The 20,398-nt window shown below is 32.5% G+C and overlaps 1 protein-coding gene across 1 annotated transcript in view; it reads right to left on the bottom strand.

The window, feature by feature from the left end:
• The window catches only part of LOC108916108 (myosin heavy chain, embryonic smooth muscle isoform-like), a 32,058-nt gene extending 11,741 nt beyond the window's left edge, over positions 1 to 20,317 (bottom strand). Inside the window, exons 1-8 of the mRNA XM_018722309.1 lie at positions 20,202 to 20,317; positions 18,947 to 18,999; positions 18,335 to 18,856; positions 17,288 to 17,746; positions 14,312 to 14,478; positions 14,120 to 14,251; positions 13,479 to 13,708; positions 13,294 to 13,430 (exon numbers count right to left, since the gene is read on the bottom strand). Of these exons, the coding sequence (XP_018577825.1) occupies positions 13,294 to 13,430; positions 13,479 to 13,708; positions 14,120 to 14,251; positions 14,312 to 14,478; positions 17,288 to 17,746; positions 18,335 to 18,856; positions 18,947 to 18,999; positions 20,202 to 20,241 (1,740 nt within the window). The 5' untranslated portion in view covers positions 20,242 to 20,317. The remainder of the gene's footprint in view (positions 1 to 13,293; positions 13,431 to 13,478; positions 13,709 to 14,119; positions 14,252 to 14,311; positions 14,479 to 17,287; positions 17,747 to 18,334; positions 18,857 to 18,946; positions 19,000 to 20,201) is intronic.
• Positions 20,318 to 20,398: the final 81 nt, after the last annotated feature.

The raw sequence follows: 20,398 nt of genomic DNA, 5'->3' as shown, positions 1-20,398 counted from the left end.
AGAGACCATAACTTCAACAGTATGTTGCTTGGATCATTTGATACCCAAATAAAGAATGGTACTGATTTGCAAGATATAGGGTGTGGAAATTAAAATGTATTACACTTTTTCAAATACAGTGCATACCATCTTCCCAATTTTTTTTTTTTTTTTGATGTACCTACGATTCGCATGATTTTTTATATACAGGGTTCCTCACGGTAAGTGGCCTATTAAACGTTTCTGAGAAACCAATTTATAATATGACTGAAATTTTGTTTCTAAGGTTATCAGATAATGCTCTCTTCAATGAAAATAATGCCATCAACGGAGCACTTCCAGTTATACCGGAAGTAGCTGTCAACTTCGTTATGTTAAATAGAACATCCTATATATTATTGCATTATCGACAAGATAAATTAGAAAAGTCAAAAATGATAAGGCTTCCCTGTACCTAAATTTAACCGTTTTCGAGATAATCGACATTTTATAAAAATTTTGACAGATGCAGAAAATTCCTTATATCATTCTTCGTTCTGGACGCTTTCACTTGCTTTTCGGAACACATAAAGAATATGAGATGCACTACCTTCCACTATCAAAATCACCTGAAGAAAATTATACCAAGTGAATCATTTTTTACATTACATTTTAAAAACTTAAAACCGACAAAATTTTTTAAATTCAAGTGAAACACCCTGTATTTTTGCACTATAGGTATTATAGAAAATCAAATTCTCTATTCACCGATATAGGCATTGAAGGGGTTACAGTTTCGATTTTCTCAGATATTTGCGGTTTTCTTACATTCTCAAGAATATTACGTTAAAAAATATTATTGGTATTGTCATTCAGTATTCTACAAGTACCTATAAGTATTGGCTCACAAGAAAAATTCACCGTGAATCAGAATTATTAGTAGCATTTGGTATTTGGCATATAATTTGGTACTTTGCAACATTTGAGGAATTGGACACGAATGAAATTCGAAAACTTGCATACAAGTGTTCTTTGTAGAATATTGATTTTTTTTTATAGTTACATCAATAAAATGCGTGTTTCACGTTTGTTGCATCTTTTAAATAATGAGGGAATATATTTACAAAAAATAAATATATTTTCTTCCAATGGGATGCTACTATTCGTTACTGCACGTACAATAAAGAGCAAATAAATATCCTTTCATTAAGAAAACAAGGAAATGTAAAGCAACCAAAATTTTAAATTATAATATTCTTTCTCCTTTCGACTTTAGGTATTCCAAATATCATAAAATTATCTGATAATCATTTATTTTATTTACTTATTTGACATTATTTATGTTTGCTATTCTTTAAAAACTGTCACAACATTAAATTAGATAAATGCTTTAAGAAAACCAACCGAAATCATTTTATTAATTGTTATGTTTCAGTTATAAAATACCAAATCATAGAAATTCAGCTAATAATTCTATATCTAAGTGAACGTTCCATGGATATAAAATCAAAAAATACTTGATACTTGTAGAATACTGAATAACAATACCAATATTTGTCTTTCAAGGCACATTTGATTATATTTTTGATGTAATATTCTTGAGAATGGAAGAAAACCACATATATCTGAGAAAATCGAAAGCAAGTGAAAGCGTCCAGGACAAGGAATGATATAAGGAATTTTCGAAACGCTTGCATCAAACAAAATTTAAAATATCGAAGTTGAGAGGTACTTGTGGTATAACTGCTATGTTGATGGCATTAGAGAGCATGTCTGATAACTTCCGGAAACAAAATTTCACAGTCATATTATCTTTGGTTTTGGTTTTTAATAGGTCACTACCCGTGAAGAATCCTGTACCTATATAGTATACCCCTTGGTGTGTCTGCCTGAAGCAATTATGTCGAACCAGTTAGTCTTCTTTAGCACCACTAAAAACACGTTTAACTAAAATTTCATCAATTAAAAATGCAGAATATTTATTTACATACAGGATTACATTTTTGTTTCAGATTAAAAATCTAGAAGGCATTTAAAATGTTAAATGAAAATTTAGCCATTTAAGGACACTGGTGTTTACAATTGGCAAATATTTTATGTGTAAATATTATGTCCTGCCCAGAATTGTAAAATTAATTTACGTGCAGACTCTACTATTTACCAATTATTAAACGGCAGGGTCAGTAATTGGCAAATTTTTCATCTTCAAGAATTTCCAAAGCCACCTATATTTTTAAACTGAAACGGAAACTTCGTAGATATAAATATTAAATAATATTGTGGGATTTATACATATACAGGGTGTCCCGTTTAAAACTCCCCTTCTGGATATCTCGAAAAAGGAAATGATTTCTAATAAATCCACTCTATAGTTTCAATAAATGGATTTACTTGTGAGTACAAATCCCGTTCCTCTCAATGCAGGTATAGATGTCGATGCAATCCGAAAACATATTTTATTAACAGCAGTTTTAAAAAGTGGCGCACATCTCTAAATTATAAGCAAGTTTTGTGATATAAACAATTTTCGAAAAGCCACCAGTTTCCGAGATACTTGGTGTTGAGGTAATTTTTTTTCCAGGAGGAAGATTTTTTAAAGTTAAGTTTTCAGGCATATCTACTGCAGATTTTCGTCGTATTAGATTGCTTTGAATATAACAGTGATGAATTAATTTTATTTAACTAATAGATATCACAGGAAATTACTTCATTTAATCTTGTTTACGTAAATCATAGTCTTTTCGATCAAGATAAAGTAATATTTATTTAACAAAAACAGATGCAAAATAAACAAAAATTACAAATAATATCCATAGTCAGTCCATATAATGTTATTTAAAAACTGGTCGTTTTCTTGAACCTTCTTTTATTTTCTTGAAGTGTCAAAGTTGATTACATATTACTATTACCATAACTACAAGTCTACACCTTCAATTTTGACACATTTGACATTTATTCAGTATGGTCAAGTACACGAATGAAGAAAAGCTCGACATAACTTTAATATTCGGTGAATGTCATAGAAATTCCAGAGACGCAGAAGGACTTATCAACTACGTTACCCAAACCGTCGACATCCCGATCTTATAAAACCTTTTTGTCTTTATAGACGAATTTGCTTCATTGTGGTTCTTTTAACAAAAAGAAGCATCCTAGAAACACTATTACAAATGATAGAAACACTGCCGTGGTATTAGGTAAGGTTGAAACTAATCCACATACCTCGGTGCGAACTATACAACAAGAAACGGGCATTTCCGGAACATCGGTCCACAATATCTTGAAGCGAAATACATATCATCCTTACAAAGTGCATCTTTTACATAATTTACGTCCTGGTGATATGCTACGAAGACTAAATTTTATTGCAGAAATGGAAATAAAGGCTGAAGAAAACGACCAGTTTTTAAATAACATTATATGGACTGACGAGAGTCGATTTACAAAAAATGGCATTTTCAATAGACATAATAGCCATTTCTGGCATGACAGTAACCCTAGATGGACCAAAGACAGACATTTCTAAACCACGTTTTCTATAAATGTATGGTGTGGTACCTATTATTAATGGCATATTAATTGGACTCTATTTTTGAGGAAAATTTGAACGGTCGCAATTATTTACAATTCCTTCAGACCCAACTAAATGTTCTTTTGGAAGAAGTTCCTTTAGCTATGATACAAAATATCTGGTTCCAACAAGACGGGGCACCAGCTCATAACGAAAGAAGGGTGCAAAATGTTCTTCATGAATATTTTCAGGGGCGATGGGTTGGCACCAATGGTTCAATAAGGTGGCCTGCCCGCACCCCTGATTTAACTCCACTCGATTTTTTCTTGTGGGGTTACCTAAAGAACCTAATTTACCAAACAGAAATTGGCTTACTTGTGCAATAAAATTTATGCGAGCTGTGCATCTATTCTTCGAAATGTTTTATTACGGGCAACTGACACCGAACTTAGAAAAAGATATGAGTTATGTATTCATGAGAATGGCGGCAATTTTGAACACTTATTGTGACTCGTATATTATGTTAATTTAGTATCGTTTATTTGTAACTTCTGTTAATTTTGCATCAGTTTTTGTTAAATAAATATTACTTTATCTTGACCGAAAATACTATGTTTTGCGTAAACAAGATTTAATATAATTTCCTGTGATATCTATTAGTTAAATAAAATTAATTAAACACTGTTTTATTCAAAGCAATCTAATACGACGAAAATCTGCAGTATTATGCCTGAAAACTTAACTTTAAAAAATCTTTCTTCTGGAAAAACATTACCTCATATCTAAGTATCTCGGAAACTAGAGGCTTTTCGAAAATTGTTTATATCACAAAAGTTGCTTATAATTTAGATATCTTTCATGTACTCACAAGTAAAGCCATTTATTAAAACTATTGAAAGTGGATTTTTCAGAAATCATTTATTTTTTTCCGTTTTGGAGATATCCAGCTGGGGAGTTTTAAACGGGACACCCTTTATAAAATATTCAAATATTTGGAATATACAAAATAGGGCGATTTTGATGTGATGCTTTATCCAACCACTCAGTTGAACCAAAAAACAAGCATACGTAGACACTTCGTTTTACTTCAAATGTTTATATCTACCAGAGGTCTTATACACTTCGTTCATCCTCGACTATTTTTTTATCCGTTGTTCCGATCATAACCGTTGCATAACTGAGATATAGGGCGTATAAGACCTGTTTTGCAACAATTTTGACAGTTGTGTAGAACTATCGAAGTTGAACAAAGTGTATGTAAGACAATCGAAAGCCATAATATTTTAGTCGTCATCTATGCATTGTATGAAAAAATTGTCTAAAATTATTCCGAGGCTACCAATTAATTTTTTTTCAAATTTTTGTGGGCGTTATTTAAATCGTAAATATGGGTTTCCTTAAAATTATTATTAAGGTTATCTTTAGCCTGGTCACATACGAAACATTCATGCGAGGAATCGCGGAGCAAAGTGGATGTGGCTGGCCAAGGACATTTAAATAAAGGGGACTTATTTATTTACATTTCTAGATGAATCCTGGTCTATTCACAGTCTAATTGTATCATTGTTGTCAGCTGTATAATTATACTGGAAATATACTTAATATTTTTATCGCAATTTTCATCACAATTGTGAAAATTATTATTATAGGATAGTATTATTAAGTTATGCATACAATATTGTTAAATTCTGTACATATTAAACTATTTTTCATTTTTCATATTTGCCATGTTTAAAGATTTGGCAACTACGCAATAATTTGTAGCGTGTTCCTCGTTCGTTCTGCCGTGGTTGGCAGAATATGGCGTCTCTTGTTAGAAAATAGTTGTGATTTTAGTAAGTGAAACGTGATTAGTGTTTATACATGTATTTTGGATAAACTTTTAAGGTGTGAATATGGTTAGACAGTGCAGAATTTGTAAGAAATTGGATTATAAACATCCACATCAGCTATCCTTCCACAGGTAAGCGTGCTTGAAGGTGACTTTGGAATGTATATGCAACTGTGGCCATTGTCGTGCGTGTGGGTAACTTTTATTTGAATAACGGTAAAATTTTATAAAACTGACTTGGTATTTTTTTAAAATTTTTGCTGAAATAGTAAGAAAACAATAATATGAACCACGTTTGGCCATTAAAATCAAAGGAAAATGCTGCACCACAAATAAGTTACAGACATTATTTATATTTAATATATTTATAGGTATTTCAATGTTATCCCTTATACCCAACATTACAAATTTTAATCATTCATCATTTTCATTTTCCTCTACGACAAAAACCTTTTCAAAAATATATTTACAATTTTACTAAATGCACGAGCATAAAAACTGAATAAATACAACAGCAAAAATATGGTGGTGGTTCACTTATACATAAAAATACCGAAGATGCAATCAACTGAAAGTTGCATTCATTCAACCATTTGATGTTCTCCTTTGGGAATATATTTTTATGTCTCACTGAAAATTTGCCTCAGTATTCTAAAAGTGAAATGTGAACGTTTTTAGGATGCTTGGGGATGGTGCAACAAGAAAGAAATGGTTACAGTTATTGGGATTCCAAGAAGTTATAAAAATTTTATATATATTTATTATAAAAATACTGAGTAGCTGTTGAAATATATTGACTTAGGACTATAAAATATTTTATTTTGACCCATCCAAAATGTACGACATTGGAGATGTAATCGCGCGCATCAGTTGGATGAAACTGAAGCCCTCTTCTTTCCTCTTGTCTAGCTTCACCCAACATATGAGATAGACTGTGACATGCATAGTCTCCTTTATTTAAATGTCCTTGTGGCTGGCTCTAGACTCTAGTAACAGACGGTATATCTAACGCACCGTATCGCATGACGTGGTATGGTATTATATCAGAATAATGTGTCCCTGTCCTAACAAAATTTATCTTCTATAGTTATCAGTAAATTGAGTTTAACCTAGTTAAACTGAAAGAAGTTTTATTTCCAAGCATTAAGTAAATTTATTGGAAAATAGTTTGTATTGGCAGGTTACTTTCTATTAGAAGCTAGAATGGGTATAATTAATCACTCATTTGCAGAAGCCTGCCTACGCTTTTAGCTGCCCGTGTGCCAAACATTAATTGGCTTATTCATGTAGAAAACGGCCGTTATTTAATTATACGGTAAATTTTTTGTTCCCTGAAGGTATTAAAATTAAATAAAGTTCGATTAGATTGAAACTTATTATTTCGATGTCTTATTAACAATGTTTTGTATTAAGATTGAGATTAACAAACATTTAATAATAAATTTTATGGGAATGTATAATTGAAATAAATTAAGAAAAATTTTTTTTATGAATTACGGATCTATCGTATTTTGTCTTCAAGATGCAGGGGCTTAAAGTTAGGAACTCTTTGCTATTCCGAAGAGAGGATGTGAAACACAGCTTGTTTTTGATCAGTTATTCAAGAATTATTCAAGATATCAGCCCCGTGAAAATAGACATTCAAGGTTACAATAATTCGCATAAAGCTGAAAATTGGTATGAATGTTGGGAACATCATTATAAATAAATGAAATGTGAAAAGTCCCCATCGATCCCACGTCTGCAAAAAAAAATTATATTCAAGGTCAAAGTTCGCAAATATGTTTTTTTGCATTTTTTAGCCAAACGGTAAGTTTTATCAGAAGAATAGGTCTGACCCCGCTAGGCCATTTCCACGATTTACTGTGGTCCTGCTTAATTAAATAATATTGTATTAAATAAAAAATGGTGCTATTGGAAATGATGAAAGCGGCGTGAATTATGAGTAATTGGGGAAAACTATTAGTCTGATTGATAACCTCCTCACCAGTTTATCTAAAGAACAAACTTATTACCCAAAATAATATCCATGAAGTTAATGTACGGAGCGCTCTCAGTCTTACTATGCCACGACATCTTACAGCTGGATTTCAAAAGCCTTTTTCTTACTACGCCGTCTATAGTTATAATTCTTTAAACAGGTCTTTTAAAAAACTCTCAGCAACTGCATTCCGCAGAAATTTAAAGAAATCCCTTGTTAGTGGAGTGCCTGGCTCACTGGCACATGCACATGCTTTTCTCTAGTCTTTCTTTTGCAAATTGATTTGTATAATTAACTTAATTTATTTTTTAATAATTAACTTAATTTGTTTTGTTTTAGTTAACAGTTTACTTTGTTTGTCCTTTTAAATATATAATGTTATACTTCTTCTTCTGGATTTTAAAATACGTGATTGTTCCTTTTTGTATGTAATACTTACCAAATTTCTCATTTGTGTCTCTAGGTTTAAGTTTATTCTTCCTGCTGGATACAAGTAAATTGTTCTAACAGCGATGCATCAAATGTCTCCTCGCTGATTATCTTAAGAATCCACTTCTGATGGCGATTCAACATGGGAGCACGACTGGCCTTGACAATTGGTACATGCTAATGAACAAAACAATCCAACTTTTTGCGGCCGCACTTAGCATTATACCCCTTTTTGCAATTGTCAATGCCAGTCGTGCTCCAATGTTGAATCGGCATCAGAAGAGGATTCTTACGATATCAGCGAGGAGACATCTGATATATCGTTGTTAGAATAATTTACTTGTATCCAGCAGGAAGAACTTTTTCAACTTTTTGAATCGCTATATCTCAGAAATGGTGATTCTTAGGAAAAAAGTGCATGATCTACAATTTTTGTCAGACCTATTCTTCTGATAAAACTTACCGTTTGGCTGAAAAATGCAAAAAACCCATATTTGCGAACTTTGACCTTGAATAATTTTTTTTGAAGACGGCGATGGTGTTCCTAACATACGTACCAATTTTCACCTTTATGCGAATTATTGTAAGCTTACCCCTATTTTTTTAGCTACTTTGACCGGGTAGACTTTATAAATTTGGTAGACAGCCATCTCTTAACGTCCAAAAATTAAAAGATTATAATGTACTGCTAACGATAAAAGTAAATAATTCTGTTCCAATTTCGCAAAAGTTAGATACATTATGGAAAGATAAATCTATTAGATTGAACTATTTCCGGGTTTTCCACGACAATATTTTAAGTTTCTTAACGTTTCAAAAGACATATTACTCTCTTCAGAAAAAACTCTGAAACTGGATAAATCCTCTGGCTGCTATTTATATTTGCTGTGTGCACTGTAGGTAGTTCGTAGTTCTAATCCCTCGTCGCGATTGAAATTATCTTGATTCATCTGAACTTCTGTTGCCTCCTAGTAGAGTTGCCTAAAATCTTCTCTCTCGCTCTTTCTCTATCTATCTTTCTCTCACTACAATTCTGGTATTAGTTAGGTCTATAGCGTACCCTGTATCTGTTCCGCAATGGCTGATTTCTCTAGGTAGTTATTTTTAAAGTGACACTCATGCTCCTTTAACCTTGTAGTAATGTGTTTTCCCGTTTGTCGAATGTGAGCTTTTCCACATGTTCATGGAATGTTGTATTTACCAGAGTTTTGGAGTAAACTCTGTTTCTGCATCTCGTCTTGCAAGGGACAGTCCCTATCTTCCTTCAGTTCTTTGACTGTTTGGACATATTCACTAGACAGATTCGGTTTCGGAGACTTGGCAGTTCGTAATGCGTGTGCTGTATCAGTTCTTTTTCCACGGCATTTTGGGAGAGACGTCGGCACGTGGTTTCCAGGACATTGATGATTTCCTCTTTTGGAGCTAGCCTGGATGCTATGAGAGACCGTTGGCAAGCACATTTGTATCAGAAGCTAGGTTAATGACGACTTAAGACTTGTTTAGATTCGTCCTTTTGGGAAAACACGTGTCAATACAAGATTAAAGGAGCGCAACAATTTATAAAAATAAGTAGGTACTTGCGAAACACAGAGCAGATAAAGGATATGCGATAGACTTCACTAATACAAGAATTCTAGTGGGAGAGAGAAGATTTTGAGCAAGACTCTACGGAGAGGCAATAGAAATATAGAGGATTCATTCCCAAAAATCAAGGACCAGAACCACATGAGCCAATGACTAAAAACTATGCACCGGAAGACCATAATCTCCAGTAGGTGCATCACACAACACAGGAAATATAAATACCCGCCAGTGCCACAGTTTCTTCTGGAGAAGAGAGTATACGTATCTTGAATCGCCAGAATGCCTAAATCGTCGATGTGGCAGCCAGTCCAGAAATATCTTTGCCTCTGATAAAACTTCAACTAACATGATCACGACTTTTAGGCAACCATGAATGGTTGCAAAGTACTAAACTTTGATTTAGAAATCGATATATTTTTCTAACAGTATTTGTAAATTAAGATTCTCCATACTTAGTTCTTGGATAACTGATAAAAAAATTTGTTTCACGTGCAACATTTGAAGGATTATAGAGGACTTAGGAATCGTTTTAGGAAAAATCATTACTCTTTTCTTATTTATTTAGACAAGAGATTTTTTAACGGAACGAAAACAATCACCAAAAAAAGGGAAAATATGTTGTTATTGTAAAAAGTAAGAGGTAGAGTTCTAGCAGATTGTTTTAACTTTACCACTTGCTTTTTATTCTAACAAAATAGTTTCTCTCTTTTTAGTCCATTGAAATGTTACATTTTTTTGGACTTTGCTTGCAAAAGTCGGAGCACGCGATTTTATTTTTTGAATGAAAAGAGGGGGTTAGTGTAAAGTTAAATCCATGTTTGTGGGGTCGCAACCCTTGTACCTCGGCCGCCATCTTGTAAAAAGGGCTGCGAATGATTTTTATACTACTACTTACTATATCGGGCAAACTATTCGTCGCACAGAAAATTCGTAAATATATTTTTCGTTGCAAATTAAATTCTCTACAACTTTGGTACCGTAACTTTTAGTCGTAGAACCAAAAGTAACAAAGTTATTAACGAAAATAGATAAAAAATTATCTTTATTCCTTATTACTTTACTTTTTTCTAGTCATTTTACAAAAAAATTACATCAGAACATTTTGATAGAGGGATTTTCAAGGAATAATTTCCAATACAAACTTTTTTCAAATTTTATTTATTTATTAGGGTTTTACAGCGATGCGAAACTTACACTATTCTCCAGTACTAGTAAGTATACATTAATATGAATGATTAGGCATAGTTTTCTCTCATCTTTCCATTATTTTTATAAGAAATATTTTAATGATTGACACTGCAATGTTGTTAATTAGTTAATTACTCTTTTCCCCACCCCCTACGAGGTAGACTGGTGGCGCGGTTTTTTACGTCGTATCCCTAATAGGCAGAATCCACGGACATTTTCTAACTGACATACTAATTAGTGTAATTCAAAATATCGAAATATATTTCCCAATCTAGTGTGTCCTCATTCTCTTTGATGGGCCAGGCTGCGACTCAGGATCTGGTTGAGCTTCCGATATTGAATTGTTGAGGAAGGATGGAGAATGAAGTGGCGTGATTGTTGGCAGTTCATCTTCAAAATCATTATCCTCGATCAATTTTGATATCTCCATTATGTTGTTGCATGTCTCCCAGAACAATTCAGGCACACTGAAGAACATTTGAGGCCTGCCTTTCGATATCCACCCATTGCTCCACAGTTTCCTTTGCATCGGCAGAATATCAACTTTAAAAGCTCAGGGGGTGCTAGAGGTTTTGAACATTGAAAAATTCAATATTCATCAATATTTGTCCATACTTTTTCCAGCCCCAGTCTTGAGGGCCGTTGTAATTCCCGAGCCACAACTGGACCTGATGATAGACTCGGAAGCTGTGCAAGCGGGTTGTGTCTTGTGTTGGAGGAAGTGAAGACAAATTAAATGTATTCCTGTCACTGACTTAGCGAATCGTTTATATTTAAGACTGTCAAGAGAATCATCATCTTTATTGCCACCATATAAAGAGATGAAAAAACGTTCACCAACGGCAGTGAGTAAAGTAGGGTCGACTCTCTCATTAAGGAATAACTCTGTTCCACAAGCTAACTCAGGACGTGTCTCCAGGGTTGTTCTTTACAAATAAAACAATCACTCATGATGGAATAACACTATATGAATGCTTAAAGAAGTCAAAATGCTTATCACAAAATTCAAAATAGCTCTCACAAAACTCAAATTCTTGTCCCAAAAAACTTTGAAGGACGTCTCATATGCCTAATCATTCATATTAATGTATACTTACTTGTAGTGGAGAATAGTTTCGCATCGCTGTAAAACCCTAATAAATAAATAAAATTTGAAAAAAGTTTGTAATGGAAATTATTCCTTGAAAACCATGTGCGGCGAATAGTTTGCCCGATATAGTAAGTAGTAGTATAAAAACCATTCGCAGTCCTTTTTACAAGATGGCGGCGGAGGCATAAGGGTTAGCCCAGTCACTATAGACATGAAAGAGTCTGTTTCGAGAAAAAAATACTATTAGAAGTTTCTCTGCGGAATATTGTTCGGAAACCTGTTATAAATAAAATATCAAAAAATCAACTCGAGGCTAGTTTGGAAACTTTGTTTTAACAGTGGTCAAAGTTATGGAAAAGTGGTTTTTTGACTCACGTAAAAAAGCTATTATTCATAGCAAAAAAAAGTTTATACAAAAAAGGTAGGTATTAAATAAGCCTATAAAATGAAAAAAGTCCGATTAAATTCCGATAATTTGTTTATGCACAAGAGCTCAAAAATGGTCGAAAATTGCCGTTTTTTTCAATTGCTAATAATTAATGCAATTTTCATCGCAGACACTTGTAATTCAGGATTTTTGAGGCTTTTTACACCCTTAATAAGTGGTAAAAATTTCAGCTCGAAAGCTTCATTGGTTTGGCGTTGGCGGAATTTGTTATCTAAGAAGATGCTATTTTCAATTCATTTTTCCCAAGCTCACAGGCGTTGTAGGGTTTTGATCATTAGTTGTTTTTGTACCTAAATAGTTGTATTGACATAGGCATTTACTGAGAATTTAGTTTTTCAAATTTAATTTGTTTAAAATTGACTGAAAAAATGTTAATATTTATTAAATTGTTAAGATAGGTAATTATTATAAAATAAAATAGTAACCTCTTTACTTTAGTTTTCTTCGAATTTAAAAAAAAATCGTTGTTGTAAGTTGATTAGAAGCTGAGATAATTTTTTTTATTTATTTAATCGCAGTGACCTTAATTATTAATATTAAGAGCCGAAATTTGGAGAGAGTATACATTAAGAGCTATATTTTCATGTCCTACATTAACATTAAGGTGAATTCAACTATTTAATTTCGAAAAAGAAGATAGCGGCGATGCGTTCTATTACTTGGTCTAGCGAACGAGTGGGGAAGGCGAGGCTTAGCATGCGCGCTTAACGATGTAATAAATATTAAAATTTTTTCAAAGTCATTTTTAAACAAATTAAATTTGAAAAATTAAATTATCAGTAAATGTATATGTCAATACAACTATTTAGGTACAAAAACAACTAATGATCGAAACCCTACAAGGCCTGTGAGCTTGGGAAAAATGAATTGAAAATAGTATCTTCTTAGATAACAAATTCCGCCAACGCCAAAGCAATGGAGCTTTCGGGCTGAAATTTTTACCACTTATTCTGCACAAAAGTAGGATCGATCGACCTCTCGTTTTATTCGTATTTCGATTCTCTACAAATTGTCTCTTTATAGCATTCATATTGCTTTGTTAGTTTAGGTTTTATAAGCAAAAAAAGTAAAAAAAAATGTGTTTTTGCATAAAAATGTTTATAAAAAATTAAGTAATGGTAAATTGGTGTAGGAAACATATAAGCATATATCTACAGACTGTCCCTTATATGATGGCACAGTCAGGTTGCCACTAGTATTTTTGTCACAAACAAAACCTCTATTGATTGGCCTATACTCTCATAGGAAATATACATATGTCTGCAGTACTTACCACCATAGCGATAGCTTCTTTGTGGAAATTATTCTCTTTTTCTAACTGCTTTATCTTATCCTGACATTCACGTATCACGATATCTTTAACAAGACTTTGAGAATATTTCTGAGCTTCCGTAATTGTACCAGGGATACCTAAAAAATGATCTTTTAGCAGATGCAGGCGAAAACAACAGCATATACCTTTTCCCCATTCGATGCTATTACTGACCATGTGCATGGTTTCCCTGAATTCTAAGCCCATCTTGGCAATATATTCCTCCATTTCTTTACACCTTTGTGTCGCCTCGTCTTTTTCTCTTGTGAGCTTTCCCATATCTTCTTTTACTTCATTCAATTCGGATTTTAAAATTCCTATATTTTCATGTAACTGTTCTTCCACTGAAGATTTTTCACCTTCTACTTCTTCCAACCTAAAGAAAAGATTGATATCATATCAATTCCAAGTTCGAGCAGGACAAACTCACCTGACAAAGGAACTTTTACTACCATAACGCCACTATACATATCAAAAAACAGTAAAAAGAGGTTAGTTTAAATAAAAACATTTTCTCAAAAGATAGCATGTATTTCTTTAGTTATTGTTTTATTTATAACAGCAGTAGAAATAATGTAGAGCAAGTTTCACATTTAATATATTAGTTCCATAATTCTTTCAAAATTCTGACTTATATATGTACACTGACTACAAATATCTATTTTAGATTTGTCAACGATATAGACAATCGAAATTGGACATTATATTGTCTCTTAATACTCTTTATATCAGTGGGTATGGTACGAGAAATTCCGAGAATGCCCTTAGTGTGATATGAATTAAGCACCTGGTTTCAAATTTATTTTTGTCGGCAGTTAACTTTTGCAGCAGGTGTTCCTGGTGCTTCAAATTTTTAGACAGTTCCTCCTTTTCCTTGGCCCACTGTGCTTCCTTGTGTTTCATTTGATCTTGAGTTAATCTTAAAAAAATATTAATTGAATAACAATTCTAGGGCAATATTTCTGATAAATCATCTCACTTTATCTTTTTCGAAAGTTCAGCATTGGCAACTTCTAAATTTTTATTTTGGCCGTCTAAATCAGCGATTTTACTTCGCAACATTTTGGAATTTTGTGCATTTGTGTTGTTTCTGTTTTTGAAGTCTGCTACGGCTTTTTTCTCAGTTTCTAGTTCCTGTTCCAATTTCTGAAAATATAAAGAAGTCGTGCGTTATTGAGTAGCTTCAGATTGTTCTAAACATAATACCGGAATTTAAATTTGATTTAAATTTCCTCTTCTTCCATACTAAAAAATTTACAATTGTTATTCAGTGGTCCATAATAAAAAAAATTCTCCGTAAAAGTTGGAGGCAATCAAATTTATATTTTAATATTATTTTCAAATATTTATTAATTTTTATTGAAGTAACGTATACAAGGTGATTCAGGTTTAATTTGGATAACTTCAGGAATCGATAGAATAGGTTAAAATAATGTTCATTTATGATATAAACTTATTTTCTAAATCGCACCGTTTCGGAGATAGAGGACGTTGAAGTAGGAATCTTTTTCCCGTTTTTCCCTCATAACTTTTGAACCACTCAACCGATTGAAGTGAAATTCGGAACACAAATATTCCTTATGACCTTACATAAGCTTAAGTTTAAACCACCTACCTCTCTTAGAAGTGTTTTTTGTGTGCTACCCCATCTTACATTATTTCAAAAGTTTTAAAAAATTCATTAATTTCAATAAAACCACCTTTGCCTCATTCATTTTTAACCTTTTTCGTCTCTTGTTTTTTTTTCGATATTTGTCCTTGTTTCTGAGATATTCAATGAAATTCGTGACGGTGCCGGTGTAGCGCTTCAGCCACGTAAATTGTATACAAGGTGTTTCAGGTTTAATCTGGATAACTTCAGGAATAAATAGAACAGGTTAAAACAATGTTCATTCACGATAAAAACTTACTTCTTAAATCGCGCCATTTCGGAGATAGAGGGCGTTAAAGTAGGAATTTTTTGCCCGTTTTTCCCTCATAACTTTTGAACGTAATAATACTTTTAACGATGATTTTCACAAACGTCAGTTTATACAAATTACTGTAAGTTTTGTTTTTTCATGAGTTGCTATAATGTTAAATGAAATTTATGTGGCTGGGGCGCTACCATGATTTAACTAAACTGACCTCCATCCAAAGATAGCTACCTTTAGATAAAGAACTAAAGTAATTGCATTTACAAAGTGTTATTCATGTCTTTTCTCTTTTGTAAGTTTGTTTGTTTTAAATGGTTTTTATGTAATTAATTATTTTATTTCTCACCATTTTTGATACAAATCTGATTTAATTAATATAGAAATTTATTGATATGGTAATAAAAACAAAACAATGCAATCGAGTATTCTTTCATTAAAATATGTAGTTGGAAATGATCATTTTTAATAGCAATGAAAAGAAAGTGAATTAAAAAATAATTTCTGAAATAGTCACAATGAGAAAGTACCTAAATTCCCGATATACCATAATTATCTATTTTCTCAGTGAGATGTAGTTCTGATTAGATAAAACTAAATTTATAAAATCGAGATCAAAACCTAGGATATTTTATGGAGTTGTGGAATGATAACAAATAATGGTATCCGATAATGCGGTCCTTTGCATGTTTATGAAATTCCTAATAGTCCAGTCGGTATCTGTTTCGCGATGGATATTTTATATAGTAACGCTAATTTTTGTTGGAAATAGTTCTAAATATTATGTAAAATGATAATTGCGATATGCGCAAGAAATTGTAAAAAAAATTAATTAGGCGCATTTTTCTCCCTTCTTTCGTGTACAACTTGAAGAATTACATTAGAAAAAATAGTCAAAGGAAAAAAGTTTTGTTTTGAGATTCTCTTCAAAATAAAAGTGGTTTTTATCTGCGTTATTGTTGCTGCAATACAGTATACCTGTAGATCGATTAGTGAAAAAAGATGTTTTTTTCATGAATTTATTTCGGATCTTGATTTGAGAACAGCCATATAAAAAGTATGGTTCTGAGTACTTCATGATATGGAGAAATTTTTTCATCGAAATCGGTTGGGTCGATATCGCACAATTCAATTGTTAATTAAGAAAATACAGAATTATACTTATTTTTCAATTCTCTCTCGCGGTAAAATCAATGATTATTTTGAACTCCCAATTTTTATACATACCCTTTGGAGTTTCAACTATCAATCCCCATTTAAAAATTTTCGATTTTATCCATATTAGTAACAATTAGAATTTTTTCAAAATTTCCTCGAAAAAATACTTATAAATATTTAGATCTGGAGCTACCGTATTTGCATATTCTTCAAATGAATAGGATCAAATAGAGTAAGGATTGACGAAGAAAATCCACTTTTGATCTTGTGGATACGATGAATCGATATCGAGATATGAAAGTTCAAAGTTGAAGTGAGTTTATAACAAAACAACGTACTGTACAATAACAATCAAAAGTGATTTTGATTTTTTGAAGCAGACTTTATAACTATGAAAATTTGTTTAAATCGGAAATGCATTTTAACTGTTCTGATGCAATTTCAATCAATTTTTTGTTAGCTTCTACAACAGATAACGAATTTAGTCGCTATTATTTTGCTGTAAAACGACCTTGACAGTAGTTTGTGTTCGTTACTTCTTGAGATTTCAATTGCTGCAGGAGCATATTCGTGATATAAAGGTAAATATGGCTAATGCAAGAAAATGCTATATTTTTCTACTTTCCATAAGTAGTAAGTTTCCTTTTATTTTAACAAGTCTATTAGCATTTTCGTGAAATATTAATAAAAGTTTTCGTAGCTAGATTTTCTATACATTATACCTACTTTATTGTTCTTTATTTTGCATATAAATTTAAATTGATTGAAAGATTTTTTTAAATCTACATTACAAAATTCGAATAGATCTTGCTTTCCTCTATCGATTTAAAAAAATCATCTATTTATCTTAGATGTTTTTTCTGACTAATAAAATAGATACTCACTAGTATATGATTTTTCAGAGCATGAATATTAGAATTGAGATCTGCCTGGACTTTCTCTTGACTGGCTCTCTTCTCGTCGAGCTTTCTCTGCAGTTCCAGTACCATCTGGTTCGATTCCTGGGTAAGTTTTTCCTGAGCCTTCAGTTTCTCTTCCAAATCGCCTATTTTAACGTTGGTGTTCATGCATTTCTTGTCATTAAGCAGCGTCTGCCAATTGACGACGAGCTCCTTAATCTTCTTCTCGTGCTCATTAATAATGGCGTCTAAGTTGTTCTGTAACTGAGCACCTTCGGTCTTCAAAGTTTCGATCTTATCGATTATGTCGCCGACATCCACTTCTGACTTGGTGACACTATCCAGCAGGTCCACGATTACGGCACGTCGTCCTAATAGGTTCTTACAAATGTCCATCAGGGTTTTAGGGATCTCTTCGATGGACGTCTGCATGCTCATCACTACCTGAGTTAAAAAATTTTACATAACGGGGTAATTATTTTTATAATCTTACACTAATCTACAGGAACTCCAGGAAAAGTGGACAATCTCTGGGATCTGAATAGAACTAACAAAAATTCTCCTGTAGAGTAATAAGTAATTAGAAGAACAGGTTACTTTTGTTCAGGAGCAGTAAAACCTTTATAAGAAGGAAAAAAATGAATTACATTTTGGGAAGTCCATCACTAGATTAGTTGAAACGACAATTGCATAAATACAATAATTATGTTAATGTCATAGAATGAAAATGAAATAACTAGGACATATATTTGAAGGAAGAACAACTGGAGAAATAAAGTGGAGGACCAATGCAGATTTGAAATTAAAAAAGTAAGAAAGGAAATAGAAAGGACATGTGTGATAGAGGGATAGGGAAAATTTTGTAGAAAATAAGAATAGGGAAAAATACACCATCAATCATTGCTTTACATCTGAAGAGTATAAAGCAAATAATTGTATTCCAAATATTTAAAATATTAAGTTCTTCTTGAGCCATATGTGCATTTTTAATAACAAAAAATAAAATAAGTTTGAATATTTATACAAACCTACCTCTGGAGATATTGTTTCCCCATCACCTCCTGTTGTTATCTCCTGGATTTTTCCCTCATTTTCATTGTATGGCAGTAGCTTCACCTCCTCCAGTTGTACCACTTTTCCCAGTTCTTCTAGACGTTTTTTGATTTGAAGTAGGTTCTGATACAGATCGAGCACCGGCTTCTGTTTTTCCACTAGGTCCTTTTTGAGTTGACTTAATCTTTTCTTCTTGTTGATAAACTGTATCTCAAGGGTGTGCTTGTTGGTCACCTGATTTGGCCTGGTGAGTGACGCCGATCCAGGTCTGGAATGTTTACTAAAGTTTCGGCTCAGAATGTGGCTGGGCACTTTAGTCGGTGTTGCTGATTTGGGCGATTTCACCGGCAAAGGGATACTAGACGATGGTTTGTTGATAGAAGACAACAGAGGCGATTTGTTGGCATCTCGCTTAACAAGTGGTTTCTTGCCGAGATCGCCGTACGTTTCATCCAAGCTGGACAAGCGGAAGTCTGTTTCTAAGCATTTTATATCTGCGTCCTGCAAGAATATGTAACAGTTAATAAAAATTTGTTATAAGTTGAGTAAGCTTAGTTCCTCAACGGTAAATATCTCAAGTTATAAACTCACCATTTCTAGGCGTGGAATACTTCCATCTACCAATATTTTTTCTAAGCTGGGTCCTACAAAAATAAGTGATAGTAAAACATCGAAAGGAGTAGTATAGGAAACTATGGGAAATTGTATATATGTACATATTCATCACATAATCTTTCACAATGATCCTTCTGAAGTTATAAGCAATGGAGATAAAATCGATTCAATTAAAAGATCTGTATAATATTTCTGCTCCAGATTATAATGATCATGATCAACGAATCAACGTATCAACGAATTTTTTAGCGATAGTACAATTAGAATAAGTCCATATATTACAAAAACAGCGCCAGTGTTTTACTAAAATCTCTACTAACAAAAGAAAAACAGCAAAGAGCAATACTTATTTCTTAAGTATTCTTAGGGTCCTGCAATTTAGATGAATTAATAAGCTTCTTCTTCTACACCTCAAGGTAACATTTAGAATAAAATTATCTTAAAATAAGTTTGGCTCATTCGCCTCTGAGTGCTCTGTATAGAAATTATGGCCTAACTGATAAAAAAATATTCCAACTCCAATTGCTTACTACCATGTTGGTTTGTACACCTATAAAACCTGGCACCCTGTATAATATCTAGGAAACACAACTCCTTGTTTTACAGCAGCAATGGATTTTTTCTCCTAGAAATGTTCAAATTTTTTAATACTCAATAAGAGCAGTTAATGTGAATACGCATAGTCTTCTGTCTATTAAAACAATCAATACAAGAGGAAATCTAATATTATTTGATCTAACAGATTAAGAAATAATTCAATTTGAGCATTTTTTAAAAATAATTTCAACCCAAGATAATTAGAAATGGATTTATAATGTTATTGTTTATGCGCTTTTAAAAATAATTTAATAAATTTCCCATTTCAGTGTGACAGTGTCAACCATCAATCAGTGTTACAAAATTTTATGAAACGATGAAAAATAATGTAATAAACGCATCGACAGCAGTTCACTGTTGGAATTCTCCATTGAAACATTAATTTAATAATGAGCAATTTGCGTTAATGAAATCTCCATGCTGAACTAATCGACAGCTCAAATTCAATTCGCCATAAAACCATCAATAATATTCACGTTCTACAGTGTTCTACATATTTGAAAGACATATGAAATTGGTTAATAGACCAACGAAAACGACAATTATTTTGTATAGGGGTTAATGGGAAAGCGAAACAAATATTCGAAAATGTCATTAAACTGTCAAAACGAATGTAAATATGAAAATGCCTTACCTAGAGTCTCTACCTCATTCCCAGATTGCGGTGATGACATAATAATTGTATCCAATTTTTGATTATTTTACATTATCCAAACAGTATATCCTCACAGTCGAATTTAAGTCACAATGAAAATGGATTATCTCAAAGCTTTACAAACAAATGATTTTGTAAACATATTTCTTCAAACGTCAATTTTTACACGTTTGCTA

This window comes from Anoplophora glabripennis, unplaced genomic scaffold, assembly GCF_000390285.2.
Source record: "Anoplophora glabripennis isolate ALB-LARVAE unplaced genomic scaffold, Agla_2.0 scaffold1614, whole genome shotgun sequence".
NCBI lineage: Eukaryota > Metazoa > Arthropoda > Insecta > Coleoptera > Cerambycidae > Anoplophora > Anoplophora glabripennis.
This window is presented reverse-complemented; position numbering and strand designations above follow the sequence as displayed.